The sequence below is a fragment of the Trachinotus anak genome, unplaced genomic scaffold, assembly GCF_046630095.1.
Source record: "Trachinotus anak isolate AG129_WGS33_773 ecotype Australia unplaced genomic scaffold, CSIRO_AGI_Tana_v1 ptg000008l, whole genome shotgun sequence".
In the NCBI taxonomy this organism is placed as follows: domain Eukaryota; kingdom Metazoa; phylum Chordata; class Actinopteri; order Carangiformes; family Carangidae; genus Trachinotus; species Trachinotus anak.
Window position 1 is genome coordinate 21000583 of NW_027273859.1, and position 26198 is coordinate 21026780.

At 41.7% G+C, this 26198-nt stretch overlaps 1 protein-coding gene across 3 annotated transcripts in view; it reads right to left on the bottom strand.

The window, feature by feature from the left end:
• Nucleotides 1–1713: 1713 nt before the first annotated feature.
• Nucleotides 1714–26198, bottom strand: part of atosb (atos homolog b) — a 29127-nt gene continuing 4642 nt past the window's right edge. For 2 of the 3 annotated variants that reach the window (XM_071483426.1, XM_071483427.1), the window contains 9 exons: nt 10940–11120; nt 10417–10629; nt 8464–9819; nt 6811–6869; nt 6344–6443; nt 5092–5250; nt 4103–4171; nt 3612–3817; nt 1714–2931 (listed from right to left, as the gene is read on the bottom strand). In XM_071483426.1, the coding sequence (XP_071339527.1) occupies nt 2778–2931; nt 3612–3817; nt 4103–4171; nt 5092–5250; nt 6344–6443; nt 6811–6869; nt 8464–9648 (1932 nt within the window). In that variant the 5' untranslated portion in view covers nt 9649–9819; nt 10417–10629; nt 10940–11120 and the 3' untranslated portion in view covers nt 1714–2777. Of the gene's footprint in view, nt 2932–3611; nt 3818–4102; nt 4172–5091; nt 5251–6343; nt 6444–6810; nt 6870–8463; nt 9820–10416; nt 10630–10939; nt 11121–17296; nt 17812–26198 lie in introns of those variants that run through there. The other variant, XM_071483425.1, reaches the window with a different exon arrangement.

Consider the following 26198-nt stretch of genomic DNA (forward strand, 5'->3'; position numbering starts at 1 on the left):
TTTAGCAGTGCTGAGTGAGTGACTTGACACAGTTTGACATTAATATTTGCAGAGTTTCCCAGAACAACCAGAGACTGTCTGCTTGTGCCCACCGAGCAGTTACAGTGGAGCAGCAGAAGCCGGGGGAGGAAGTTCATTATAGCTTTCAAGGTTCCTCTCATGCTGATTTGTAAACAATCTGCAAGATGGAATCCTTCTGTGACTATTACTCAGCTGCCCCCTTTATTGTTTGTTCTATTATGTGAGTTATCAGAAGCCAGGGTCTGACGTTATGCCTCCAATTTGCTTTTATCAAAACACATGCACGCACAATTAGAAAAGCTCATGCTAAGAGTGCTGTAAATAAACAACTTATGTAAGCTTGATGGAACATTAGCTTCTTTGTGAACTAATCTTTTTATTTAACTTTTTCGCTGCAGATGATTCTCAGATGTTGCACATATAACTGAAATATAGTAGTTTAACAGATTTCTGGTTTGTCTTAAGCAGGGACCGAAAGTAGACAACACATAAGTATTTCATTTAAATTTTTTTTGGAATGGCATGCCACCAATTTCACATGTGAAGCTCAGTTTACTCATAATGGTTAGTATTATTCAGCCTGTGAAAACAGCTGATCATTGCTTTCTGTGGCTCTGGAGGCCTTTTACTAAGTTGGCAATTCCCTCCTCTTAAGTAAACCTCAGATTGCATTTTGAAATAAAAACAATTAGAAGCAAATTAGAAGCAAATTTAAAATAAGCTATTTGTTTTGCTATTGCTATATAGCCAACGTTAACATTAACAACTGTTTACCTCTTACCAGCCTTGCCAAAACCTTCATTCATTGTTGCAGGATTAGAATACAAGAGGTTCTATGCACTCTGAGAAGCACTGCCTCTTTAGGGCAGACGAACCCAACCCCACAGTGACTCAATTTCAAGACAAGACAGGTTGACTAGACCGATAAGAAAACAGCTGCTAATGCTTATGTTGGCTATGTAGCAATAGCAATAGACTGTAACATCAAACTCAAATGCAGGTTGCTCTAATTAAGGGTGTATTGAAAAATATGCACGTACAGGCTATTACAAAAAAGCTACTCCAATTACAGCACAAAATGCCTGTTTTAGCTTTGTTTTTCAGTTCCCATACTAATTCAAATACCTAACAGATATAAGGATATCTGTCAATACAGAGTGCCGATTGGACACCTGGCATAGAATGATAAATCAGTTGATATTTTGTATCAGGAATTGTTGTCGCTCTAAAAATTGAGTAGGCAGCCTGCCATGACTGAGTGAGTGTAACAACTTTACATTTTATAATGAGTGATGAAACTGTATTTGGTGTTGAACAGTCACATCTGGCTTATGACCGATCCACTTCATAGGGTCAGTATCTGTGCCAGTACCTCTCCGCGGAAAACCAAATAGCAGTAATAGTGGGATGTCCACAATGTCTGTCAATCAAAAACAACAAGAAACACAGGGGCTACCCACTAATTGCAGAGTTTATTCTTTTAAATATACATAGACTTTTATCCCCACATTAAATACCCCCACCCACCCACCTGCCCTCCCTCAACATCCCTCCCTCACTCTCAATTCTCTGCTTTCTCTGCCCGCCCCCCCTCCAGAGAGAAAGCTCGTCCGGCTGAAAAACACACTCTACTTTGTGCAGTATATTGCTTATTAAGACATTTGCGAAAACATAAATTAAAAATACTACAGCTTGTCTTTTTTTTTTTTCCATTTTCTGCTCCAACATCAGACTGTTCTGAACAGAATAAAAAAAAGATTAAAAAAAAGAAAACAGCACAGTGTCCCTCAGTCTGGCTACATTAAAATGAACTGGATTCCCCTGTTTTTCATGACATGGTATGACCCTCCTGTCTTGAAGTCTCCACAGTGGTCTGTACCATGGTAAGAAGAGAAATTTATTCTTCAACAGATATCCTGAGTTTGGTCAAATCGTGTTGGTGTGGTTTTTATTTTGTGTTAAATGATAAGACAACCAATCAAGATGGCTGATTCTAGCTTTCACTAGTGTTTGTGTCTCTGCTCATCTTCTCTCTGCTGGTCAGAAAGTGTGTGAATGTGCGAAGGGTGTGGTGGTAATCTTCCTGTTCACCCCCATAATCAGGGATGTGCTTATTGTTTGTGGCTTTTTGTCGAATCCAAACTTGTGGAACTGATTGGTCCAATGAAGCGGTTGGAGCTGCAGGCAGAGTGAAGGACAGTGTGATACGGCACTAGAGGAAAATTCAGGTGTTTAAGTCACAAGGCATGCATGTTAACACTGAACTCAGAGAGCCACCACCAGAAGTGTTTCAGCTGTGACGCGTGTGGTATGTGCTGTCCGTGAGTCATGTCAGTCTGTTTTTGGTGTGTGTGTCAGTGTTTGTGCATTTCTTTCTTTGTTCAGATGAAGGCGTTGAAAAAGTCCTGCTTTTGACTGCGTGCATGCTCAGCTGCTCCTACAAAAATATTTCTAACATATTTTAATATTTCCAGTGATCGGAAGATACAAGGAATGCCATGTTTGCTTTGAGTGACATTTCATATCTGTATCTGAATTTTCAATGGAGACGTAATGCATAAAAAGGGGGACTTTTCCAATGACCAACACTGTATCATATGTGCACGAGTGTCTTGTGAGCATGTGTCACATCTCATTCAGTCTTCTCAAGTTTTGTGTCCATCATTCTAGCAGTCTGTCTGTTTCCCTCCCTCCCTTTTAGGAAGCACAGGAGGGGCTGCGTTGGCTTTGGGGAGGGTCGAAGGGTCAAGCTGGGGTCACACGCGGGGGGAATATTTAGGGTTTCTTGGCACCTCGGTGAAAGATTTCAGCTCATAAGGGATCCCTGTGTCCACTTCGATGGATTTGCGGGAGAATAGCAGCCGGATATCGTTGTGCAAGTAGATCTTCCCAGATTTGGAGCTCTGGAATCTGAAAAAGGGAAGAACCAACAGCAGTGTTAGCAAAACGCTTTGATTTAATGCAACAACAACTGTTAAACTAACTGAAACAAAGCTGTAAATGAATACTTTTCTGTCTTTGTTGGCCTTCTTGCCAAGAGTTAAATGATAAAATCAATATCACTCATATCTGTTCATTTAATATTGGGCTACAGCCAGCAGCCAGTTAGTTTAGCTTAGCATAAAGACTGGAAATAGGGGTAAACTGCTGGTCTGGCTATGACCAAAGGAAACTAGATCCTTCCTCCAGGGTTATGTGCACAAGTATTTCTTTGCTGGGCACAATGACAGAGTCAGGCTAGCTGTTCCTGCCTATTTCCATCCTTTTCCTTCCTGTTTAGTCGTTCTGTTAAGCTTAACTAACCTGCAGGTGGCTATAGCTGCATGTTTACTATATAAATATGAGAGTGGTATCAATGATCTCATCTAACTCTTGGCAAGAAAGCAAACAGGTACATTTGACAAAAAGTACTGCCGTAACTACGGAAAATAACTGCCAATACAGGAAAATAGTTTTCTAGTATTTACTGAAAATCTCATATATAAATATATAAATTAATAATATAAATATACAACATATATTTTAGTGAAGCTTACAAGCTTAAAGTCAAGTATCATCAGAACCTCAGGTATAAAAAGTAAAGCAGACACCTGAGATGTATCAGGTAGCAAAGAATCTTCTTCCTGTCTACCGCTCCGCCCCCTGGAGACACCTCGCCTTTCCCCTCAACCCCCTCCTCCACAGGCACCAGGAAGATACGGTGGCGCAGGAAGGTCATGTGATTGACAGGCATGTCGCCAAAGTTGTAGGTCACCAGGAACATCTTCACCACAGTTTTGTTGGGATTAAATAAGGTCTGAGGAGATATACCAGACGGCACAAATAAGACAGCTAGCAATGGTTTTAATTCAAGTGTACAAAGGATGTTTTTTTATGATTGAACTCACAAAAGGTAAAAACTCCCGCATGTACTTCAATTCTTGCAAGTATGTGACACTTATAATACAAAGATCTCAATATTAACATGTTCTATGTCATCATCATTTAAATGCAGGTTTTTCAACATTTTCATTGGCAACCAGGCCCCTTCCTGTGCAAAGAGTGAGCAGACAATGTGGAGGGGAAAAAAAGACAAACTTACCACTTGAATGGTCCCTGCTTTGGGTATGCTGTATCCTTTCTTTCCAAGAGGCTCGAGGGAAATCACCCCCTGTTAATGATGAAATAACTCTTATCCATTTGCCCACATTTTAATAGTTTTTATTTTAATCCGGTCTGGATTAAATGCACTGAAATGAAACTTTTAGGGAGAAGCAATACGACAGGAGTATTAAAACAGTAACTTTCATTTCTGGTTTGATCTGGACTGATGATGAGACACATTCGTTGCTTCTGCATGTCGAACCAATTCATCATCAAAAATACTTAACACGAAAAAAACAGAACTCCAAAATGAAAGCGCACCGACTCTAACATATTCTGCTGCAGTTTCAAAGGCAGCGACACAGGGAGTCACATTACATTAAATGTGATTAAAAGTTCAAAGAACTGAATCAAAAGAGACCCTACATTCACCACTTTTAAACACAACAATTCAAAGTCATCATGAGGCATGGAGCTGAGAAAGTGAAAACAGCTGGCTTCCAAATGTTCCAGTGTAACAGCAGACACATTTTAGGACTTCTTGTGAGTAGGACTAAAGTTGGTCACATGTTAATGCTGGTCCTACCGTACAAAATACCTACTGACCTTATGTTGTGATTACATATCTGATAAATCTATAGTATTCACTGCTGATGTGGACAGATGTGGGAAAAAGCTTCATGATATGTGCATGAAAGGAAAAACATACCACATATTTTTTACATCTGGTTCTCAGGGAGCAAGCCAACATCAATCTTGTTGTAGTCAAATTTATAGTTGTTATTGTTTGGTGAATTGTTCTGATCTCTAATTTTGCTCTGTTTTTCTTTCAAAGAGTGTATTATTTTCATACTAGAAAACAAACCTGCCATGTGCAATAAACAGTGTCGGTTTTTTGTTTGGTTTATTGTTTGTGCCTGACTAAGCATGCACATAACCACATACAAACACACTATATCTAGCAGATGCACATATGCACAGACTGACCAGGAAGGGTGAGGGTGCGCTGTGCTCTGAGATGTCGTAGTACGTAACCTGCACAGGCAGGGTGACGTGCTGCGGGCAATAGGAGCCGCTGGCGCCAATCTCCGCTGTGAAGCCTTCAATCCTGCCAGACGGGGAGAATCGTCCCTTCAGTATGGACTCCTGCAACACATTAGACAAAGAGAAGAGCATATACTTTCATGAACAAGAGCCTTTTAAAACTCTTTACACTGTGAAACTTCCAGTATAAAGTTTATTAGGTTACAGGCTGCTGCTGCACCATGGAGTCATGCTTGGGACATATCCATAAAAAATAATATTTCATGTATTTACTTTAATTGAAACCAAAGCAGTGTTGAACGCAGTAATAAAATATGCATCTGCTGGCCAACAGCAATGTGAGCCAAAAGAAGGGTTTTCTGACATAACATAAACACACTCTTACTTGTTATACCTCATTTTAATGTAAATAAATTGTCTAAATTAGTTACACTAAGGAGTAAATTACATATTTTAGATGTAACCCAACTGGTCGAGACAACCCTGAGACCAACAGAAGCAACCCTGAGTCTGGTTCTGTTTTAATTAATTAGATATGTTAACAGTGCCATTTTTACTGGAAGTCCTTATAATCCTGGTGAGGCTCTGCAATTAGAAAAACAACAAGGCCTAATTTCACAAAGAGGAGGATCCCAAAAAAACTGATTTCAGCACTGAAAACTGTGAATTTCCCCACTGTGCTTAAAAGCAACAACTGTTATTTTTCCCCCTGATTTTCAGATATGCAGGGTGTCATCAACAGCAGCAACAGCTTTACAGGTTATGTAACTTATTAAAAAACATTTTGTGGTGAAAATGGTTAAAATGACAACTTTCTCAGAGTCCTGTTGGAAAAGTTTAATATAGACAAAAACCTCTTTAAAATTTGTTTTTGTAATTAATGAGTCCCTTTTCTGCTTTTATTATTTTAACATGATTTGTTTGATATAACTTGTGCAAATAAATTAAAATAAATAGGATATCCCTGTTACATCGTTATAGCCACAACAAAACTGAATCTAAGTTTTCATCTCCCAAAGACTTAAAATTGGTTCTTATGAAATAGGTATCCAAAGCAGAGACCCCCGGCTCCACCTGCATAGGGTTTACACTGGTTAAAGTTTGCATCTTGCCATGCCACTGTCTCTAGCATAATCTTTGACCTGAACCTGCTTTTGTCTCTGAAGCTGTTAAAAGTAATAGTTCAAATTTGTACCTCAAAGTTGCCGAGCAGTGATCTGCTGATGGAAGACGAGGGCCAGCTGGAACGTGTGGAGCGGCCGGTGTCTGTGTGTCTGCCGCTGCGCAGCTGCCGACTGAATGTGACCACAAAAACACACAAAACAGACCGGTGGTTAGTGGTTAAGATTACACTAATTTTGTCTTAACCAACATGTCACATGCCTCTGAGTGTGTCTGAGTATTCAAGCCCAGACACAAAACCCTTTAATTTAGAATAACATACAACCTACCCTAACTCCCACCTCCTTTCCCTGTGTCTACTTTGCTGCAGTCGATCTGACTGACACTGAACTGATCTCATCCATCTCATCCATGTGTGCGCTGGGACTGAAGTTTAAATCCTGTTCTCTTAATCCCTTTTTAGTAAATTTTGTCTTCTTCATGTTGATTTTTTTTAAATTACACAATGTAACTTTGTCATAAATATGATGGATGACTCACCTTTTCAACCGCAGCCCACTTTTCAGTCGTCTCCCTGATCTTGTGCAGTCTGTGGCAGTCTGGACAAAAAAGAAAATTCAGATTTGTTTTTGTCTATTAATGTTCTATTCTACGAACTAGCTATTCACAAAGATCTGTAGCAGAAACTTTAAATTGTCTGAAATGTTCAAATATTCTCAGAAAATGAAGATAGTTAAATAACGAATAAATGGTTGTGTTTGTGTGTCTGGATGAGTAACTGTGTATTTCAGGCGTCCTCTTACTTACTGAGCACTTACTACTGGACGTGTCATGCGCACAAACATTCCCCATTTCCAGGCTCCCGTTCATCCTAAAGGCCACCCAACTGTCAGATGACTCGTCACTAGCCAACCCAACGCTACCTGCTAGCCATTTGCTCACAGCTAACCTGTCACTCATGGTTAGCTTGTTGGTGTTAGCTAACCCTCGGTCGCACTGACTGTCTACTGAGCTTGAAGCTCTTTGTCAGCTGGTCGCCTCATCACCACACTCAATCAAAACCACATAGGGCATTTTAGGATATTATCCTGTCTCACCTTGCTGTGTCTCTGAAATATCTTTCTCTAGCCTTTATTTACTGAAGTAACACTTTTTCTTTGAGTCCTCCTTTCACTGTCTTCTCTGCTGCCGATTTGTATCCTTGAGTCTTTCTTACATCTATCCGTTTCTCCCTGTGTGCTTCCCTGCACTGAACACCTCTGGTCACAGTGATCCCCCCCCCCCCCACACTGTATGGAACCTAACTAATGAACTGCTGAACCCTATTGTCACTATTAGCACACTCCCCATCCCACAAACCCACACACTCAAAGCTCTTTCTGGCCTCCCAGTGTTCAAAAATGGCCAATTCACTTCCAGAACCATTTTTTTAAGCATGATGTAGGTATGTATGTGTGTGTGTGTGTGTGTGTGTGTGTGTGTGTGTGTGTTTGTGTGTGTGGGGTTATGAGTGTGCATGTGAGAGGCACAGTACACTCATGTGTGGGGAAACAATTGACCCTCCCTCAATGGGCTTTATTCTGGAGCTACTCAGCCTGTTCCAGCGTGGTGTGATAATGAACTGGCCATCATTTCATTCTTTCACTTTTAACTCGTTCCCTTAGTTTCTCTTTATTTATGCCTCAGCCTCTTTTCCAGGACTGTCAAGGCTCACAGATGTCTTACCATCAACCACTGACTTTGAACAGCTACTCCTTATTCCACATTCAAAGTTGTAGAAGCCTCCGCATAGTAGGGGCTCAAAAGGTTTTTGGGTCTAAAAGCACGGTATTTACATGCAAATGTGCACATGCTGTTTTTTTAATGAATGCTGCACTAAAATCACCTACGGCCTCTTTCTAGTTGTGGTTAATTAGGGTTGGTAAACTGAATCTTCTGGTCATTAAAAAAAACAAAACAAAAAAAAAAACAGAAAACTTATTTCCTTCCTTCAAGTGCTATATGATATGTATAATATTAAGATCATATGAATATTTTGTTTGACACCATTTGTGTTAACATAAAAGCTAATGTTAGCTATTAGCTAGTAGTGGTTGGATCTACAGGCTGATGCAGTTGTTTTGACAAATTGGATTATTTGGATTTTAAATGAAATTTCCAAGAGAGATGTGTGATGTATGTTGGTGTGCTGACCTTTGGCCGGTCCCATGCAGAGGGCAGCAGGTGGTTCCAGTAAGGGGCAGCTTTAGCATCAGTGCTGCGACATGAGGCAGGGCCAAGTCCTGGAGCCAGCAATGACAACCTGCTTCTCTTGGATGTGGAGGGTCCCTCATCTTCTGAACATGATTCCCCTGTGTCACTTGGGGACAGCAGCCTCTTTTTGGCCGGCCAGTGGCCTCCAGAGGATAGACGGTGGCCATTACTGCTGGGCGTTTTCTCCCAGGAAGCCAAGCCGTTAGAGGAGGAGGCAGCCTGGGTGGCACTTCGCTCAGGTGGGGAGGATTCAAGTCCAACTTCCCATTCAGTGGCCTCCCCTGGTTCCTGCAACTCTGTGTGGTGTGGGGGGGAGAAAGGGCCTGGAGGGCTGGTGGGACTGGCAGGGTTGGGAGTCTCATATGTGGACATTTCATATAAGTGGGGGCTGGGTTGGCCTCCAGATGAGCCATTAGCAGAGCTCTCATTTCCAGGGCTACCAAGTGAGTAGGTGGGTGTGCGGCTCCCATTAGGAGGCTCAGTCCTGGCTGAGCTACTGAGGGAGTGGCCCTGGTCACAGAGATGCCCGTGTGGGTCACACATTGGGGGTGATTTAGGTGAGAGTGGAGCAAATACATCAGGAATGGGCTTATCATGATTGTGCTGAGTTGGGCGTCGGGAGGGGTTGTGGCTTGGGGAGAGGGGTGGGGACCTGGGTGACAGCCCCCCTTCAGAGTCCCTGTGCTCCATCTGTGTGCAAGAGTATACAGAACCAGGCCCACCGGGGCCAGTTGCTAAACCCATCCCAACACCTTGAGCTGGGGCTGGCCCACACAGCACCCCTCCCTCCAGTGCCTCCATGTCTGAGGAGTCTCCCAGGTGAGGGCGCTTATGAGTCAACTGGGGCTCCTCTAGCCCCCTTTTCACACCCAACCGGACATGCCTCTGTTGGGCATCAGTATTGGATTCTGTGGAGGTAGAAAATCCCCCCAACTGGGAGAAAATGGAGAGCTGGTAGACCTTTTGGAGCCGCAACTCCTCCTGACCAAAGTGTCTAGGTGCCCCTGGTCTGACCCCAGGGTCTAGGCCCTGTGTTGGGGCTGTAGGTGGAGGCAGGTCCCCCTCCTGGGCTGGAAGCTCTAATGGAGCCTTTTTGTGGGCTAATTCCACGTGAATGTGCCGCATGGTTTCTATTTTGGAGGATAAGAGTCTTGACTAACTTTTGTGCAACAGGTCAAGTGGGTCCTCACTAGTGCCAGGAGGCAGAGCAAGATGTTCCACAGGAATAGGAAGTCCTATAGTTGTTGCTGTGATATTGTCAAACAGTGTGAAACAGGAAGCTGAGCTGCACAGCACCTGAGAGGAACAAAATACAGTATTATGGTTCAGGAAAGATACTTTATGAGTGATGGAGAAAATAAAATACTATGAAAATAAGAGGGCATTGTATTAACTCTTAAGTTAGGCAGAGTATAAGATTTTATATAGATATATAATGATTATATATATATATATATATATATATATATATATATATATATATATATATATATATATATATATATAGATAGAGGACTTTTCATAGTTTAGTATTACAAAAGCAAATCCTGAATAAATTTAGGAATCCTATCTTACTTCATCCTATCTTATCTCAGGTTAGGAAAGTGTAAACAGTCAATCCAACATCATCAACTTTTCTGTCTGTTATTCTGTCTGCTTTTCTGTCTGTTACCTAGCAACCAATGCTTTTCTCATCTCATTTTGCTGAGGTATTTTTTTAACTATTTCCCATTGAAATGTACAAAAAATGGCTACTTCTCTCTGAAATTCTTTGATTATTTGTCTGCCATGAGTCTCTCAATAAATAAGTTCCATTGGGACATAATGTAATTTGGGCTGGACATAAGCCTCATTTGTCTCTTGTATAATCGAGTAACATGATCAGTATCTCACCTCTGTGCCCGTCCTTGTCTAATTCTGCCCGTGTGGACAAGCTGCATCTGGCACAACATCTGGAAGTTGTGTCTAAAATGGCCTATTGAAAGAACCTGTCTGTCTCCATGGCCGCTGCCACAAAACAATGCCAACATCCCAAGGTAGGTAATCAGGAAACAGTGAGGAGCCCAGAGGGAGAAGAGTGGAGGAGGTGGGCACAGGAGTTATGACCTGAGGAGACATAAAAAGTTGATGGTATTTTGTCAGTGACAGAAGAAAAGTGAATACAGTGTATTTCTGTGTAATGAACCACTGCAAGAGAACTGAAGACATTACACTTTTGATTGCATGCTTGTTTAACATCTTAGATATATTTCTAAGAATGTTTTATCCATTAAAAGCAATTTGGTTGTACCGGTTGGCCAGTACACATGAACTACATTATATGTGTTTGTTGTTGTTGTTAAGAAAGAGATTTAACATACAATGTTCTGCAATGAGTGACTTGGATTAAATCATCAACCTGAGAGGTAAAACTAACCAGAGGGGCGGAGTGTCAGTGATGCAGGAGGCTCTTGAGAAGAAATGTTTCTACACCAGAATCGGATGTACTGGGGCTCCCTCTGTGATTGGCTGATAGCCAGGCACACCCTCCTTGGTCACCTAGGTGTGGGGTGTGACATAGCTGTGGCATCATGACAGGGTCATTCCACCCAGGATCCCTGAAGAGACAGAAAGACATAAAAACAAAATAAGTCAATTGTCAATCAGTTGCTCTTACTTTACCATTAACAGTCATTAAGATGGAACTATTCCTCTTGAAAACACACAACCACGCATTATGGGAGATATATTTGTATTATCCTAATGAAAGAAAAGCACAGAAATACAAATATGTCCTCATACCTGTCTACAGTGCAGATAAAAGCACATAATGTGCAAACACCACAAGTAAGGAAGTCAGTATTGAACATGAGAAGAACAAAACAAGAGACAAATCCAATCAATAAATAATAAATCCAATCAAATAATCACCCTTTATCATTAAGTAGTTGACAAGTGAACTGACAGAGAATATCATTGCCTTTTATTTTCCACAACAAAATGTCCCATTTTGAGTCCAAAAACCCAAACAGTCTGGGTTGAGAATCAAATATATAGGAGCCACTCGTGGGGCAGAGAATTGGTATTTCCATTGCTAACTTGGCACTTCATGGTGCGAGGCCAAGAAAAGCGGGCTATTTCCGACCCACTTGGACCAGAACTTGGGAATGTGGGTGGGGGCGGGGAGTTGGGGGGGCACCAGTAGCTAGGCAACCAGTAGCCTAAGGATAACGGCTCTTTTGTGCTTGGCGACAAAGACGGAGAAAAAGAAGCAGAGCCAGAGAGAGAGAGGGAGAGAGAGAAGCTGGTCAGTGGCGGTGGGGTGGGGGGCAGGGGGAGCCTGGCAAAGATGCTCCCCCAAGAAAATATCTACAAACGCAAGGAAATGACTATTTCAACACACTGTGCTCTGTTAACCTAAAGCAGGCAAAAGAATTTGACTGAAGCACTTACACATTTCATCCAGTGCTTGTAATGTAAAATATGACAAATGGAGGAGCATTTTAAAAAAGCCAGGAAAGCGAATCTGTCTAACACTCAGCTGGCTCCCATTTAAACCAGCGAAGAAGAGATGTGCAATTGACATGTCTTAACATGCTGTAATGCAACTAGTTACTTCACTTTCCCTTAATTCCTTTTGAATCATCATGACAAAACAGGGATGACGCATAAAGAGATCCGTTATGTACATGCAAGTGGTGACGAAGGCCTACAGCTCAAGCAAGAACTGGTGAGAAAGGGGAAATGTAGATAATGAGAGCTGTTCATGGGTATTTTCCACTGACACAGATCTGAAATGTATCCACTGCTGGAACTCAGGGATGTTGAATAAAATCCCCAATTTACTGTACAAATGATGCAATGATCAGAGTAGGTAAGTAATACAGGGTGTATTACTTACCTAGTCGCACTCTAGGTGACCTGCGTCAGTGGCAGGTATTTAATTGCTTGGCTGACAAATAGTGTTTATATAAGCTTACACTGTGTTTCATAGCTTTTCTCCAACTGAATGCCCCATTCATTTTGGACAATAGAGTCCTCAACTATATAGGGGTAATAGGGACAGACTCACCCTTTACTCCCCCTGTATACATTACTGCCTGATTATAAACATCAGCAGCATACTGGCATATCATAAGGTAATCATGCTTTCCTATCACAGCTCGCAAAGAATCACATGGAGACAATGTCACAGGTAACAGGTGACAGGTAATTACAGGTGACGCCTTTATCACCTGTAATTACTCACATGACCTATGGTCTCTATGCAGTCAAATGATGCTACCTCTGAGAAAAACCAGGCTGAAAGACAGTGCAGACTCCCAAAATTTACAAGAGAACATAATTTTACAGTAGCGCAAACATGCACATAAAATAAAATCAAGATTTTATAGAGAATTTTTTTAACTTTATGCCACAAAAAAAACCAACATTTGGAGTCTAAACACCATAAAACTGCCTCTGCTATAACCCGTAGTTTTTTTTTTTTACTGGAATATGAACAGGATGGAAAAAGGAAATATCTCTATAAGTTTTGAAAACATTAATGAGTCACATATCCACCGCTTCCTGAGCCAGGACATCTGGAAGACAAATATTGTAAGCCATTGCATTTGGTTATTTTGCTGATATTGCTGAAGTTGGGGGACACTAAAGCAAAACCAGAACTGTCCAAGTCAAACAGGGATCTCTCAGGATTAATTTCATCACTAAGTCAAAAGATGGACAGCATGACATGACATGTACAAGAGTTCAGTTAACACAATACAAGAAAGCACCTCCCCTTGCATTGTCCCCCTAAGCACAGGTGGAGTCCCCTGAGCGAGTACCCAGGGGGTGAATGCAGGGAGTGGGGGATGGGGAAGAATGGGAGAAGAGTCAGCAGTGAGTATTTATAGTTAATGCCTGTGTCAGAGCTCACTGGGAGCACCTAAAGGCCCTGTGCAAGGCCCTGCTTGATTTCTGCCCTTATTTCGAAGGCTGGCAGAAGCCTCCCAACCCTTTTCAGGCTCGATCCAGGAGCCAGCAGAGGAGGGGAGACACTCACCCCAAAAAAGGCTTCAGGTTGCTGAGCTTGTGTGGCAGCTCAGACCTGACAACTTAACAGCCCTTAAAAACTCTGGACTGGGCCAATTTCTCTAATACGGGTTAAAAAAAATGTTATCTCCTCCATAATATAAAATCATTGCATCGTCCACTTTAAAGCTATAAATAATAGCTATCACTGATTTTTTTAAATCATTACGCTAAAAATTCATGTTGTATTTCTTTGAATGAACACTGCTGACAATAGGTATGAAGATGACACACATCACTGGCAACCCAGGTGCAACATCGGCGTGACATCGACGTAGCAGCACTGGAAGTGGGCCAGCAAGCAATCATTCAGAAAGAGCCAGAGCATGAGCAGAAAGGGTGAGATGACCGAAAAAGGAATGAGAAACACCTGACAAGAATGAAACAGCCAGACGGAGATAGAGAGAGGAAAAAGAGGATGGGAACACGCAGGCTACTGCCAAGCCAATGACCTTGAGTTAAGTATAAATACAGCAGGAACAGGTAGAGCTTAACGGTGTCAGGGCCAACGTTGACTGTTCATACACTCCATGAACCAGCAGCTCTGAGACTAGCTCACAGCCTAAAAATGAAGATGTACCAAATGCAAGCTTCTGTGCATATCAATGATTCCTTTCAGATTAAAAGAAATTAGAGCCACCAGAGCCCTGCTCTGACTACTTTCTTTAGATTGGTATATGCAGAGAAGCTGAATTGACGCTGGGTAATCATGCTTTATTCTGTCACATGTTAGGTTTAGGGTTTATTTGTATGCACAAAGGAAGAGACAGACCAATCCAAAAAAAAAAAATGTTGAAAAACAATGACAGAAAAAAATGCAGAAACCTAATGTACTGACATGAAAGCCCAGTAAAGTGGTGTACAGGACAAGTGGGACCAATGGATGAATATATTTTTTTAAAAACGAGGCCAGTTGGCCATAGCCCGTGGCATAGCTCTGGATCAAAATGAGAGTAGACTCATTAATGTTCACAAAAACATTACACTAGAATTAGTTAATGATCAAACCTGGCAAATGATTTCCAAACAACAATGAATAGGAATTGAGATAGAACTATGAAGGCAGAACCTTCTGTCTATTTAATTACTGCCAGGATGCACAGCAGAAAATAAAGGATATTATCATTCTGGCAATGATAACATCATGGTGACCGTCTAAGGAAACTATTCTTTCCAGGGAGTTTTGTTTTCAGTCTCAAACCTGAACAGGCTACTAAATGTTGTGGACTAACAAAGTCCACATGAGTATCCCAACCTCAGGAACTGCATTAAGAAACACTAGCAGTGTATCTATTCACAGTCACATGTAAGGACTGAGGTCAAAGGGTTTGGTACCTTTAAGACATACCAGTTGGGTAGTTCAAACATTTTGTTCAGAAGATGGTTATATCCTTCAAGGAGGACATTCAGCTGATGAAATGTGTTGAAATATGTGCAAATCTGTGTTCATAAGAACGCATATATGCCTGCACATAGGCACCATTGTGCTTCAATGAGTGTGTGACCAGACTGTCATGAGGTCATAGGTTGAGGGTCTGGGGTCACATGACTTATAGCACATCAGGAGGTGCAAAAGGCCAGCACAAAGGCAAACAGTGCTGATCTACATGTAGGTGAACACTGTACATTGTGTTGGTTCCATTGCCAAATAAGAGCTTGTTAGACTGAGACACACATGTATGGAGGTGAAGGAGGCGGAGTTCACAGTCGGCACCTATCCTCACAAAACACCCTGACATTTGGCCTGTTTACTTTAATCACAACACCCAGATGATCCATGCATGTGTGCACACGCACAGACACTGACGCACACGGAGCACTGCACTAAAAGCACCATCACTTTCTCTCTTTCTGCAATTAGAAAAAAACATTCAATTTAAAAAAAATGTAGCACAGGGAGAATACAACCAACATTTACAATAACTCTTAACTTGAGTTTGTTTACAATCCTAGTCAGACGTGCAATAAACATAGCCAGTGCATAATTCAGATTTTTTATGCATGCTCTTCAACAACTGCTGAACTCCACCTTTAAGAAATAGTTTATGGGAGAAAAACAGCTGTTCTGTTTACTACTGTCTACATTTACTTGTCTGCTGCCTAACTTTACTCTTAATTTTATTATAATACAAAAATGTTATTCAGATTATTTACACATTATACAACTATGTAATAGTGTAGAGCCACAACATTCAAAGCCCAGCAGTGAACCACTTGTGTTACTTTTTTGCAAACAAGTAACACAAGTGGTTCACTGAGGAAATTTCAATATGTTTTCCTCCCCTTTAGGAACAGTATTAAAAAAAAGTGTAAATCATTTCTACATCCAAAATTTTTAGACTGGATAATAACTCCCCCAGGACACTAATACTGCATGTTCTCTGTTTATTTCTTTTACATTATTCATTTTCATTTATTCAGTCCAATGCAGACTGATGTTTGAATCAAAAATATAAAAATGAGTGTAGTGGCAGAGGCAGACATGAACCTTGGGAGAGGGATTGTGCACCACAAAAATGAGGCTGTGGCCTTGGCATGTGTTTCTATTTTTTAATCTTTAACACACAAACAAGCAAAAACATAGCTATTTGTTAAGAAAGGTGACACTCTTTTCACTATCCACCTTTTAAAATGCAGCTGGTGACTGTATTGGCAAATGTCAAAAATCACCCAATACCTAGACAAAAGAATTGCTACATGTTGGCTAAGTATATTGCACAAAAAAACTTAACATTGCCCTGACTAGCCCTTTACAAGAAAGAAGTGGACACTGAGCATTTGGCTTTTGGGTGGGGTTAATTCTCCATGTTATAGACTGTGACACTACATCTTTTCAATCAGTGACATGAGCAATCATCTTGAATGGGCCTTTTGTGAAAACTGTATTCTGTAGCTGATCAGCTGAACTCTGCCCTCCTTGTGTCCTGAGCCAACCCTTTACACTCAGAGGTGTGATAGCATCAGCATGAGATTAGCAGCCTCCCAAATGCCTCAATTGTCTCATCAACTTTTAGCACAACCCCACCCGAGCTACTCCCAGGCCTGTGCCTGGAGGCTGATAAACACACACACACACACACACACACACACACACACACACACACACACACACACACACACACACACACACACATACTTAAGTACACATTCTCAAACACAAAAAGTTGCCAAGTGCTCCTCCACAGACAATCACCTGTTGATTAGATTACAGGAGCCATCTAGAGTTTGGAAATCTGATGTCACCATGCACGAGAGGAATCAAATGACAGCTGACTGTCTGTGTGTGTGAGTGCGTTTGTGAGAGTCAGACAAAAACAGAAGACAGGAAGCAGCGAAGAAAGACATGAGAGAGGCAAAGATGACTGAAAGTGATAAACCTCCGAGCAGGACAGTGTTTAACCAAACACGTGCACGCACACGCACACACACACACACACACACACACACACACCACTCAGGCTGGGGAATCGTGCAGTCTAAACTAAGCTGGCTCAGTGACATAGTTGCTGAGAATGCTGTTTGACACAGGGTCCCTTTCTGTCTCTCCCTCCCTCCCTCTGTCTATATGTCTGCCTGCCTGCCTGTCTGCCTGCCCCGCGTTCATGTAGCCATTTTAGGAGAAGTTGAGTCATCCGAGCCCAGCTGACAACATGACAGCAATCAGGAGGAGCAACATTAGTACACTTGACTTGACAGCAGGAGAACTTGTGGTGCTCACCTTCTCACACAGATGGAGTTTGTGTCACTGTTTCATTCTGTGTCCCCTTCCTTCCGCTATTTGGCCTTGTAGCTTTCTTTCTCTCCTCTTCCTCCTCCTCTGTGTTACTATTTCCACTGGGTCAGGCTGCCTTCTCTCTCTCTCTCTCTCTCTCTCTCTTTCTCTTTCTCTTGACTCTCTGGTTTGTTGTCTCTCTTTGCTTCCTTCCTACTGAATAGATGGTGTTGAGAAAGACGGAGAAAAGTCAAGTTGTTCTGCCTCCCATGCCCAGTGGCCTGCACTAGCTCTGAGTCTCTCTCTGTTTTCTTCCTGTCTACCTCTCTCCACCCTCAGTCACACACATACACAAATCACAAGCCCATCAGCAACTCTCACCCCCCACCCGACTTGCTTGTTCCCTCCCTCTCCTTTTCTCTCTCTCTCTCTCTCTCTCTCTCTCTCGAGCTCCCCTCCTCCCTCCTTCTTCTTTTCTCTCATTCGCGCCCCTCCAAAATATCTTGAATACAAAAGCCACTCCACATGCTGGCAATCCCCCTCTCCTCCCGTTCCTTCTCTTCCTCACCCTCTCCTCTCTTCCTCTATCTACTCCCAGGCCCCTCCTCTCCTCCCCTTTCTCTCTCTCTCCCCCCCCCCCTCTCTCTGTGTTTCTGTCTGTTTCCTCTCAGCTGATAGAGAAAGGTGTGCTATGCTCACTCAGCAGTGAAGGCATACAGGGCAAAGAAAGGAGGGGGGGCTGCCAGCTGATTGGCTAGAGAAAAGGGGGGTCAGCTGTAGTGGCCGAGTTCCTGATTGGCCAGGGGGAGGGAGTGAGAGTGGGGGGGAGGAGGCATGGCAAGCCTAAGCCCCACCCACTCTCTCCTGCTTGGCCTGTTCTGCAGAAAAAAGGAAAAAAAAACAAACAAAAAAACAGACTAAAGAGCTCAACCCCCAAACAGTGTGTTTGTGTGTTACATGTATGTCCTTGACAGCTTCTAGCATGTTCTGTGCACAGTGTTAACCTGTATGATCTCTTAACACAACACAACTACACGTGTAGTTGTGTGTGCGTTACAGAACAGAACACTTAATAAAAGGAGTTAATGTTAAAGAATTAAGATCTTCACCTACCTTCTGCATTTGCTGTCTTTATTCTCACACACACACACACACACACACACACACACACACACTCACACACAGAGGCAGACACGAAGTGTGTAGCATGAAATGTACACAGCACCTGTAGCATACACAAGCAAAAAAAAAAAAAGCAGAAGGCTTATCTGCTGCTGGAGCACAGATAGAGAATGAAGTGAATGTGAAAAAGTTTATCAGCTGAGTCCCAGGGGCAGCCCTCATCTGTGTGTGTGTGTTTGTGTATCATGCCATCTGTGAGCTAATAAGGAACAGCACGTTGACTAGGCAAGAACTATTTTGAACAGAGTGGTGTGGTTAAAGTACACATGGTGCAAGCAAGTGCATCACACACTTGGGTGCGTTCTCTCACCTCACACACAGAACATTGTGGGTGGAGATTACACAAGATCAAGCACTGTGAACAAAACATACCTGAAGTTGTCAAGAGCACAAAACTTTGACCAACCTCATCGTTACAAACACACACCTACTCACTATGCTTTGTCCTTATTTAGGAAACCGAGGCTGAGTCATTATCAGATGTGTGCTGACTGAGACAAGTGAGACCAACTATTGATGGCTCTCTGTGTTATTTTTTCAGTTGCTGTCTGTCACCATCTTTCCCCGTCTGCTCGTTTACTGTATGTCCACCTCTTGCCCAGTTTAAATCTGTGACAGCCCACTCCTGTTTCCAAAACAGGATGAAGAATGTACACCTGCCAGTTGCTTCTGAGCTGCTATATTATCCCTCTTATAAGGATGGAGAAGACTTTGTGTAGTTTTATGGAGTTTTCCTTCAGAGGCTTAAGGGTCTAAGTGGTGGGGTTTGACATATTTCAAAGCTCTCAGGACTTAATGTGTGATTTGGGGTTAATCAAATACAGATGATTTTCATACTTATGTCATTAGGTTAACAAATGAGAATGGAATAGTTTACTTTATTAAGAAGAGGAAATAATTACTTGCAACATCTATATCACAAAATAACTACAAATACACTTTTGTCTGATCACAAAACCAAGAAAAGGACCATGCTACACTTTTACATCTGTCAGGTTGGTTCTGACCTCAATTTAAAAACTGTGAAGTTACCTGCATCCAACAGACAAAATGCTGTAAACAGCGCCTTCTAAACTTGAACTCTAGCAGCCTCATTAACTGATAAACTGACAAAATGTTGCAGGATAGTGAAAAATGCCCATTATAATGGTGTTCTATACAAACAACTATCCCAAACCCCCAAACATCCAATTTACTATCACATAACTCAAATAAAAACACTGAATCCTAAGATTTACGAGGGGATGTTTAGTTTATTTGATCTTGAAATGATTAATTATCAAAGTAGCTGCAGATTACTTTTTCCGCTGATGGACTAACTAATTGATTAATCAGCTAATTCCTGCAGATCTACATGCGCGTCCTCGTAGGTGGATGCAGTGTGCTTAGATTTGTGTGGGAGGACGTGTGTGAGCAGTAAAAGTGAGCAGAGAGGAGGTTTGAAAAACAAGACACGTCTTCAGCTACATACCTCCAAATATAGAGATGGGGATGAGGGGGTGGGGAAGGGGGGGTGGAAGGCATAAGAGACAGAGACGGCAAGCTGAGAAAGACAGAGGAAGCTAAACTGACGAGAGAAAAGTAGAATCAGGAGAGGTTTCTGTCTTCAGAGAGGCTGAGCTCCTGCTTTTGACAGCCCAGCTCTTGAAAAAAAAAACAACTGAAAACTATAATAACGGGGGCTTACAACTTGCAAGCAGCACAGTATTTAGGATCTTGTGTTTCAGCATACACAAACACACACACACACACACACACACACACACACACACACACACACACACATACACACACACACACACTCCTGTACCTTTAAGAGCCCATGTTGCCTTCCATATTTGGGGAAAAAAGGGCGCGTCTTCTCTATTAAGACCCTCCTCCACTCAAGGGCACTCTGAGTGCAGCTGAGGAGAAAGAAGCATTGAAAACACACACTCACACACACATTCCATCGAACACATGCATTGATGCAATCCTGACCTCAAAGCATGACAGTGTCTGTTTTGATGGCTATATGACTACGACAGGGTTGGATTTTCCAATCGTGGCAAGTGAAACACTGCATTACACACACATAGACACACACCTTGCTTTTGGAGGGCCTCTCAAAGTGACACCAGCTGTGTGTTTGTTTTTTTGGAGTTGGGGGGGGGGGAAACTGAAGAATTTTAATTTGACTGTACCAGCTGAAAACCTCATTGAGAGAAATCATTTAGTCACAATTACAAATGGCCAGTTTTAGATATCGAAAACAAGGTCCAATTCATCCTACTTCTCAGGGAGGGAGAGAACAAAAGGAGGTGAGGACGAGGGGAGGTGGAGAGAGGCATGTAGGGGAGCGTGTTAGTAGCATACACACAGAGACATATGTGTGTATTGTGAGAGAGCGAGCAGCAACCAAACAGCGGACGTCAGGAAAGCTCCCAATGTGCCAAAGCAATTTCCACAGCAAATATTTACAAGGAAATTGCAAGCAAATGGTGTGTTGACCTGCTGCCTCAAATCCATTTGAATTTTGTGATGCAAGTGTTTGATTTTACTGTAACATTTAAGTGAATTACTATATGTTCATGTAATAACATTGAAATATTGTAGGAAGGATGATGTTTACACTGACAGCAGCCAGTGCCTGAAATTCACTTTTTGTGCCTTTTTGAACTATCAAGTATTCAAATCACAACAACCTCACACACCGATCGCTCATGCACCAGTCTTTCATACACCAATCTGTGCAATATCTACATACACTGCTACTGTTGTTTATTCATGTAAATATGTCATTTTTTACACTATATATAATTTGTAATTATTATATTCTTATTATTTATCTTTCTTAAATATCTGTTATTGCAGTTTCTTTGCAGCTTTCTTTTCTCTGCACTGCTACTTTGCTGCTGTAACACTGTTTTTCCCACTGTGGGACTAATAAAGGCTATCTTATCTTATCCTATTAAAGCCATTTATATATATATATATATATATATATATACATAAAATAAGAAACGGTAATGATCCTTCCACAGGTTCACCTACGGAAACCTTGTTACGACCTTTACTTCCTCTAGATAGTCAAGTTTGATCGTCTATATAAGCAAATTTAAAACTTTCTCACCATGTGGCAATAGCATTAGCTGTGACCCCACAGAGAATCCCACAACCGTATCTTTACCATTATCAGAAAGCCAGTTCCTGAGAGTGGTCTCTTTTTATTTACATTTCTAAAGCAGCGGAACAATCTGGTGAGATGAACTCTCTGTGGAAGGGTATGTTTAACCAGCTGCCTGTTGATAAATAAGCTCACTATCCTGAAAAGAAACAGAGAGCCTATTTTAAAGTGAAATGATTACACTAAAATCTGCCTATGTGTGTGTATTTTTGTACTTAAATTGCCTAGATATATTTGACCCCAAATTGGTCGTTGTCAGGGTTCAATTTATGATTTGGGGTGAGGTTTAAATTGGGCAGATTCCTGTACACAGACTTTTTGTGAATCCATTTAAAAACACTGGATTGTCCAAATATAGCATTCCTGAAATAAGTTTATTTGTTTTTCCATTACCAGATATGTCTCTCCATCCACTTCTGCAAACATTTGCACCATTCATCTTTTAACCCAGTGCACTGCAGCGGTGTGAGACGACCGGATTCTGCTAGTGTGGAAACTTTTCTTTTCATGTCCTGTAATCCTAACAATTTTCCACTTACTCATCCACACCTCTTAATCTAATGTCATGGTTTAATATTTAATCTTTCCATTCACAGACGTAGAGGTTCACACTGCGATACCTTTGAGTGTCTGGTTGGAAAAAAAAATTTGGACGCAACACTCCACAATTAGCTCACTTCCACTGCGGAAAGACAGGAATAAAAGGGAAGAGAAGATGAATATCAAGCAGTGCCTAATATGTCCAGTGAGAAAAGAGAGAGACAGTGCAATAGGAAGAAATGCAGAGATGGGGAGGAGTGTGGCACCCTGAGTCTTGGTGACAGGCCGGGCCAGCTCAGAGGATGGAATGTTCCAGAGAAATATGCTGCCTATTCGTGGAGGACAGGAAATAAAGCTTGCTCACTCTCTCTCCCCACCACTCCTCCCGTCCCTCTAAGCCCTCACTTCTTCACCCTGAATTCAGCTGCCTGTTTTTTCAACCTCTCTGTCTCTCTCTGTAACATTACCTCTTTGTCTATGTGTGTTTCTTCTCTCTCTTCCCTTCTCCTGGCCTTTGGGTATTTTTTTTTTTGTGTGTGCATCTTCCATCAGTCTAAAATCAATTCCCTTTTTCCCTTTCATGCTTGGGGAACTCGCACAGCGTGGTGTTGCACCAATCAGACTGGCAGCAGCTGAAAGTAGTCTAGCCTGCCATCTGGGCAGTGAAAGGAAGAGAAAAAAAAATTACTTCCTTTGCAGTGTGGCTTACTAATACCTAACCAAAGCATACTGTCACAATTTAACCAGCCAACCTGACTGATGATTAGTCACTAGCCAAAGAGGATGGTTGAGAAGATTACACAGAGAAGAACACAGATCGTTATTTTTAGCCTGAATGCTAAGTCATTCATTAGGATAAAGTATCAAACTTGACCCACTTGTGAGGCCTGTAGCACTGGTTTTTAGACATCTTTGTGATATCAGTAACACCCGAGAGGTTGTTCCTTATTCATGCCCGAATACGAGTGCAAAATCCCTGCAGCAAAGCTCGTTATTGGCAAAATACACATATTGCACGTCAACATCAACAACTACTCATATTGGATGTGTTTTCTAGGTTGCATGAATAAAACCAAAACAATATATCAATGCAAAATTGATGTAAGAAACAATAGCCCATAGCAATTAGAGCTCATTTATACCCATATTTGTTAGAGGTATGTATACACCGAAAATGAGGAAAACCAAAGCTCAACTTTCCAATGACCTTAAGGACAAGTCGTAACCTAAATTAAAAGACCAGCGAAGCTTGCACACGTGCATGTTTATGAACGCACACATGTACACAGCAGCTCATCCATTTGAGGGGGGTTGGGGGGGGCAGCGGGGGCATTACAGGGTGAAGGGTAGAGAGGGGTCTGGCTAGGGTTAATCCTGAGATCAGTCCAACACAAACACACACACGCACACTTGTTAAGCAGCAGGTAATAATGAGAGGCTCTGGTACCACATGAGTTGCTGCTGTGTGGTTGAGTCTAAGGCAGGGCTGCACACACTTCATATTTGTAGTTACAACATGCAAGCAGGCAACTAAACAAAACACAATCAACCTAAATAAGTTGGACATAGATCCAATATGTGCTCTTGCCTTTTTCTATGAAAGCTGCCAGCTGTTTGACGAAGCAAATATCAAATCCAAGCAGTACTTAAAACTACAATTTATAAGCTGTAACCAGTTCACTTGGTGTAACTTTGTCTTCCAAAATGCACCTTGAGGGCAAACTGGGGGGGTTTGTGGACCTTCTGTTCCTGTGCTTCAGTCCTGCTAGCAGTTCAGGGAGGCTAAATGTCATCATCAACATGCTAACACGCTAACCACATTCACCAAATGAGTTTAGATTGTCTTTTGTTATGCTACATTTGCATATTAACACTACACACAAGGTATAACTGAGGCTTAGCTTTGCAGGTGTTTGGTCGTAAACCAAACCATTGAATAAATACATATTTTTAGCCTAATGATTGCAGTAAACAGAAAGTTAAGGAATCACCATAATTATTAAAATGTGTCCTGCAGGGCACATGGAAGTCTGCACAGGATTTCATGGCAATCCATCCAATAATTGTTTCACTCAAAACCACAAATGTCAACAACTAACGCTGCTAGAGGAAAAGTCTGGGCATCAGCAGGCAATTTAGATACATCATCTGGGAACCACAGATGTTTACACAAAATTTCATGCAAATCCATCAAGTAGATGTTAAGATTTCACAGGAAAATGGAAACTTTGACCTGCTGTTGGAACTACATGAAAAGCCAGGGACTTCACCAGTCATCATGATTCACACTGTGGGCACCAAAAGAAATCTTGTACTTAATTTCGTGGGAGTCCATCCAATAGTTGCTGAGATATTTCACTCTAGAGCAAAATTGTAGACTTACTTGTTTGTCTGACTGCAGCTGACTGACCAATAAACATTTCCATCCCTAGGGCCATGCCACTAGCCTGGCCAAAAAGATGCTTCAGTTCATACATGCTCTATTAATTACTTAATTACCTACTCCTGATTCTACAGTCAGTTTAACTGAAACAAGTCACTTAAAAACAACTGTTCCCTGTCTCTGATGGCACAAGACCAGCCGGGCAACCGCACAATGTTTCTACTACAGCACACTAATGATCCACAACCATGCATACACAAGTAAAAACGCAGATATGTCCCAATGATGAACAAAAGACGGCAGGGCTCCATTTCTTTCTGTAGGCCTACAGTGTGATTAGATCCCACTTCACTTAGGCTTTAACTGTGAAAAACAAATACACAATACACATACACGTGCACAGCCCTGCATTGCTTAAAGGTGTTTTCTGTACACCAGAGATTTAAAGCTCTCTAGGGAGACATCAGATGTATTGATGGTTTCAGGCCTGCAGGAAATACACAACTATGTTAATTCTTTTAAATGACTGGGGGACTGACTGTTTCAAGTGAACCCAACATACTTCCTGCGTCAGTTCAGGTACACACACTGCAAACATCAATGCAAAAAAGATTCCTATGCATTTTGGATCATTACCTGAAGGTCATTAGTGTTTTTTTTCCATGCAAACATAAAATTCCAATATGTAAAACATCATTATTAATTAATTTCCAAGAGTGGGTGTCGCAGTTTTCCAAAGTGGAACCTTCTTTCATTCTAGATGAAAGTCAATTTAAGTGACAAATGATGCATGCAAAGGCCCAGTCCTGACATACACACTCAGCCTCTGCAAGATGGAAAGACAGGAATAAAATCAGCACAGAGAAAGGAAGGGCTTCGATGCCTGATGAGGGGAAGGAGACAAATAACAAGATAGCACAGAGTAATGGACAGTAGGGAAAAGACAAGGACAGGAGGGAGGGAGAGGGGCAGAGAGTGTGCAGGTCTTAGCTTGATAAGCTCTGTGTTGACCTATATAATGCACAGAGATACATCTGCCTTCCATCATCCACTCATTGATTCTGGGGTGTGTATGGAAACCGCATCATCAGACTGAAATGGCATAGACTTTTATTTTTAGCCTGTATGCTAAGTCATTAATTAGGATCAAGTATGAAACTCAACTCATTTGTGAAGCTCCCAGCACTGGATTTTAGACATCTTTGTGATATCAGTAAAACCCAAGAGGATGTTCCTCATTTATACTCAATTATGGGTGCAAAATCCCTGCAGCAAAGCTTGTTATTAGCAAAATACACATATTGCACAACATCAACATCAACATCAACAACAACAACAGCTCAGATGCGTTTCCTAGGTTGCATGAATAAAACTAAAACAACAAATCAATGCAAAACTGATGCAACAAACAATAGCCCAGGTGGTTTCTCAACTGTGGGGCAAACTGTCTTGGTGCAATCTACCCACTGTATAATCTTCCACTATCCACCTAGATATTTTAGTTTAAATATTTTCACCAACCAACAGTCCTAAATGCAAAGATATTCAGTATGTTGCATTAAATATAGAAAAGCTGCAAATCCTCTCTTTTGAGAAGCTTGAAGCAGCAAATTCTGGCAGCGGCTAACAATTATTTT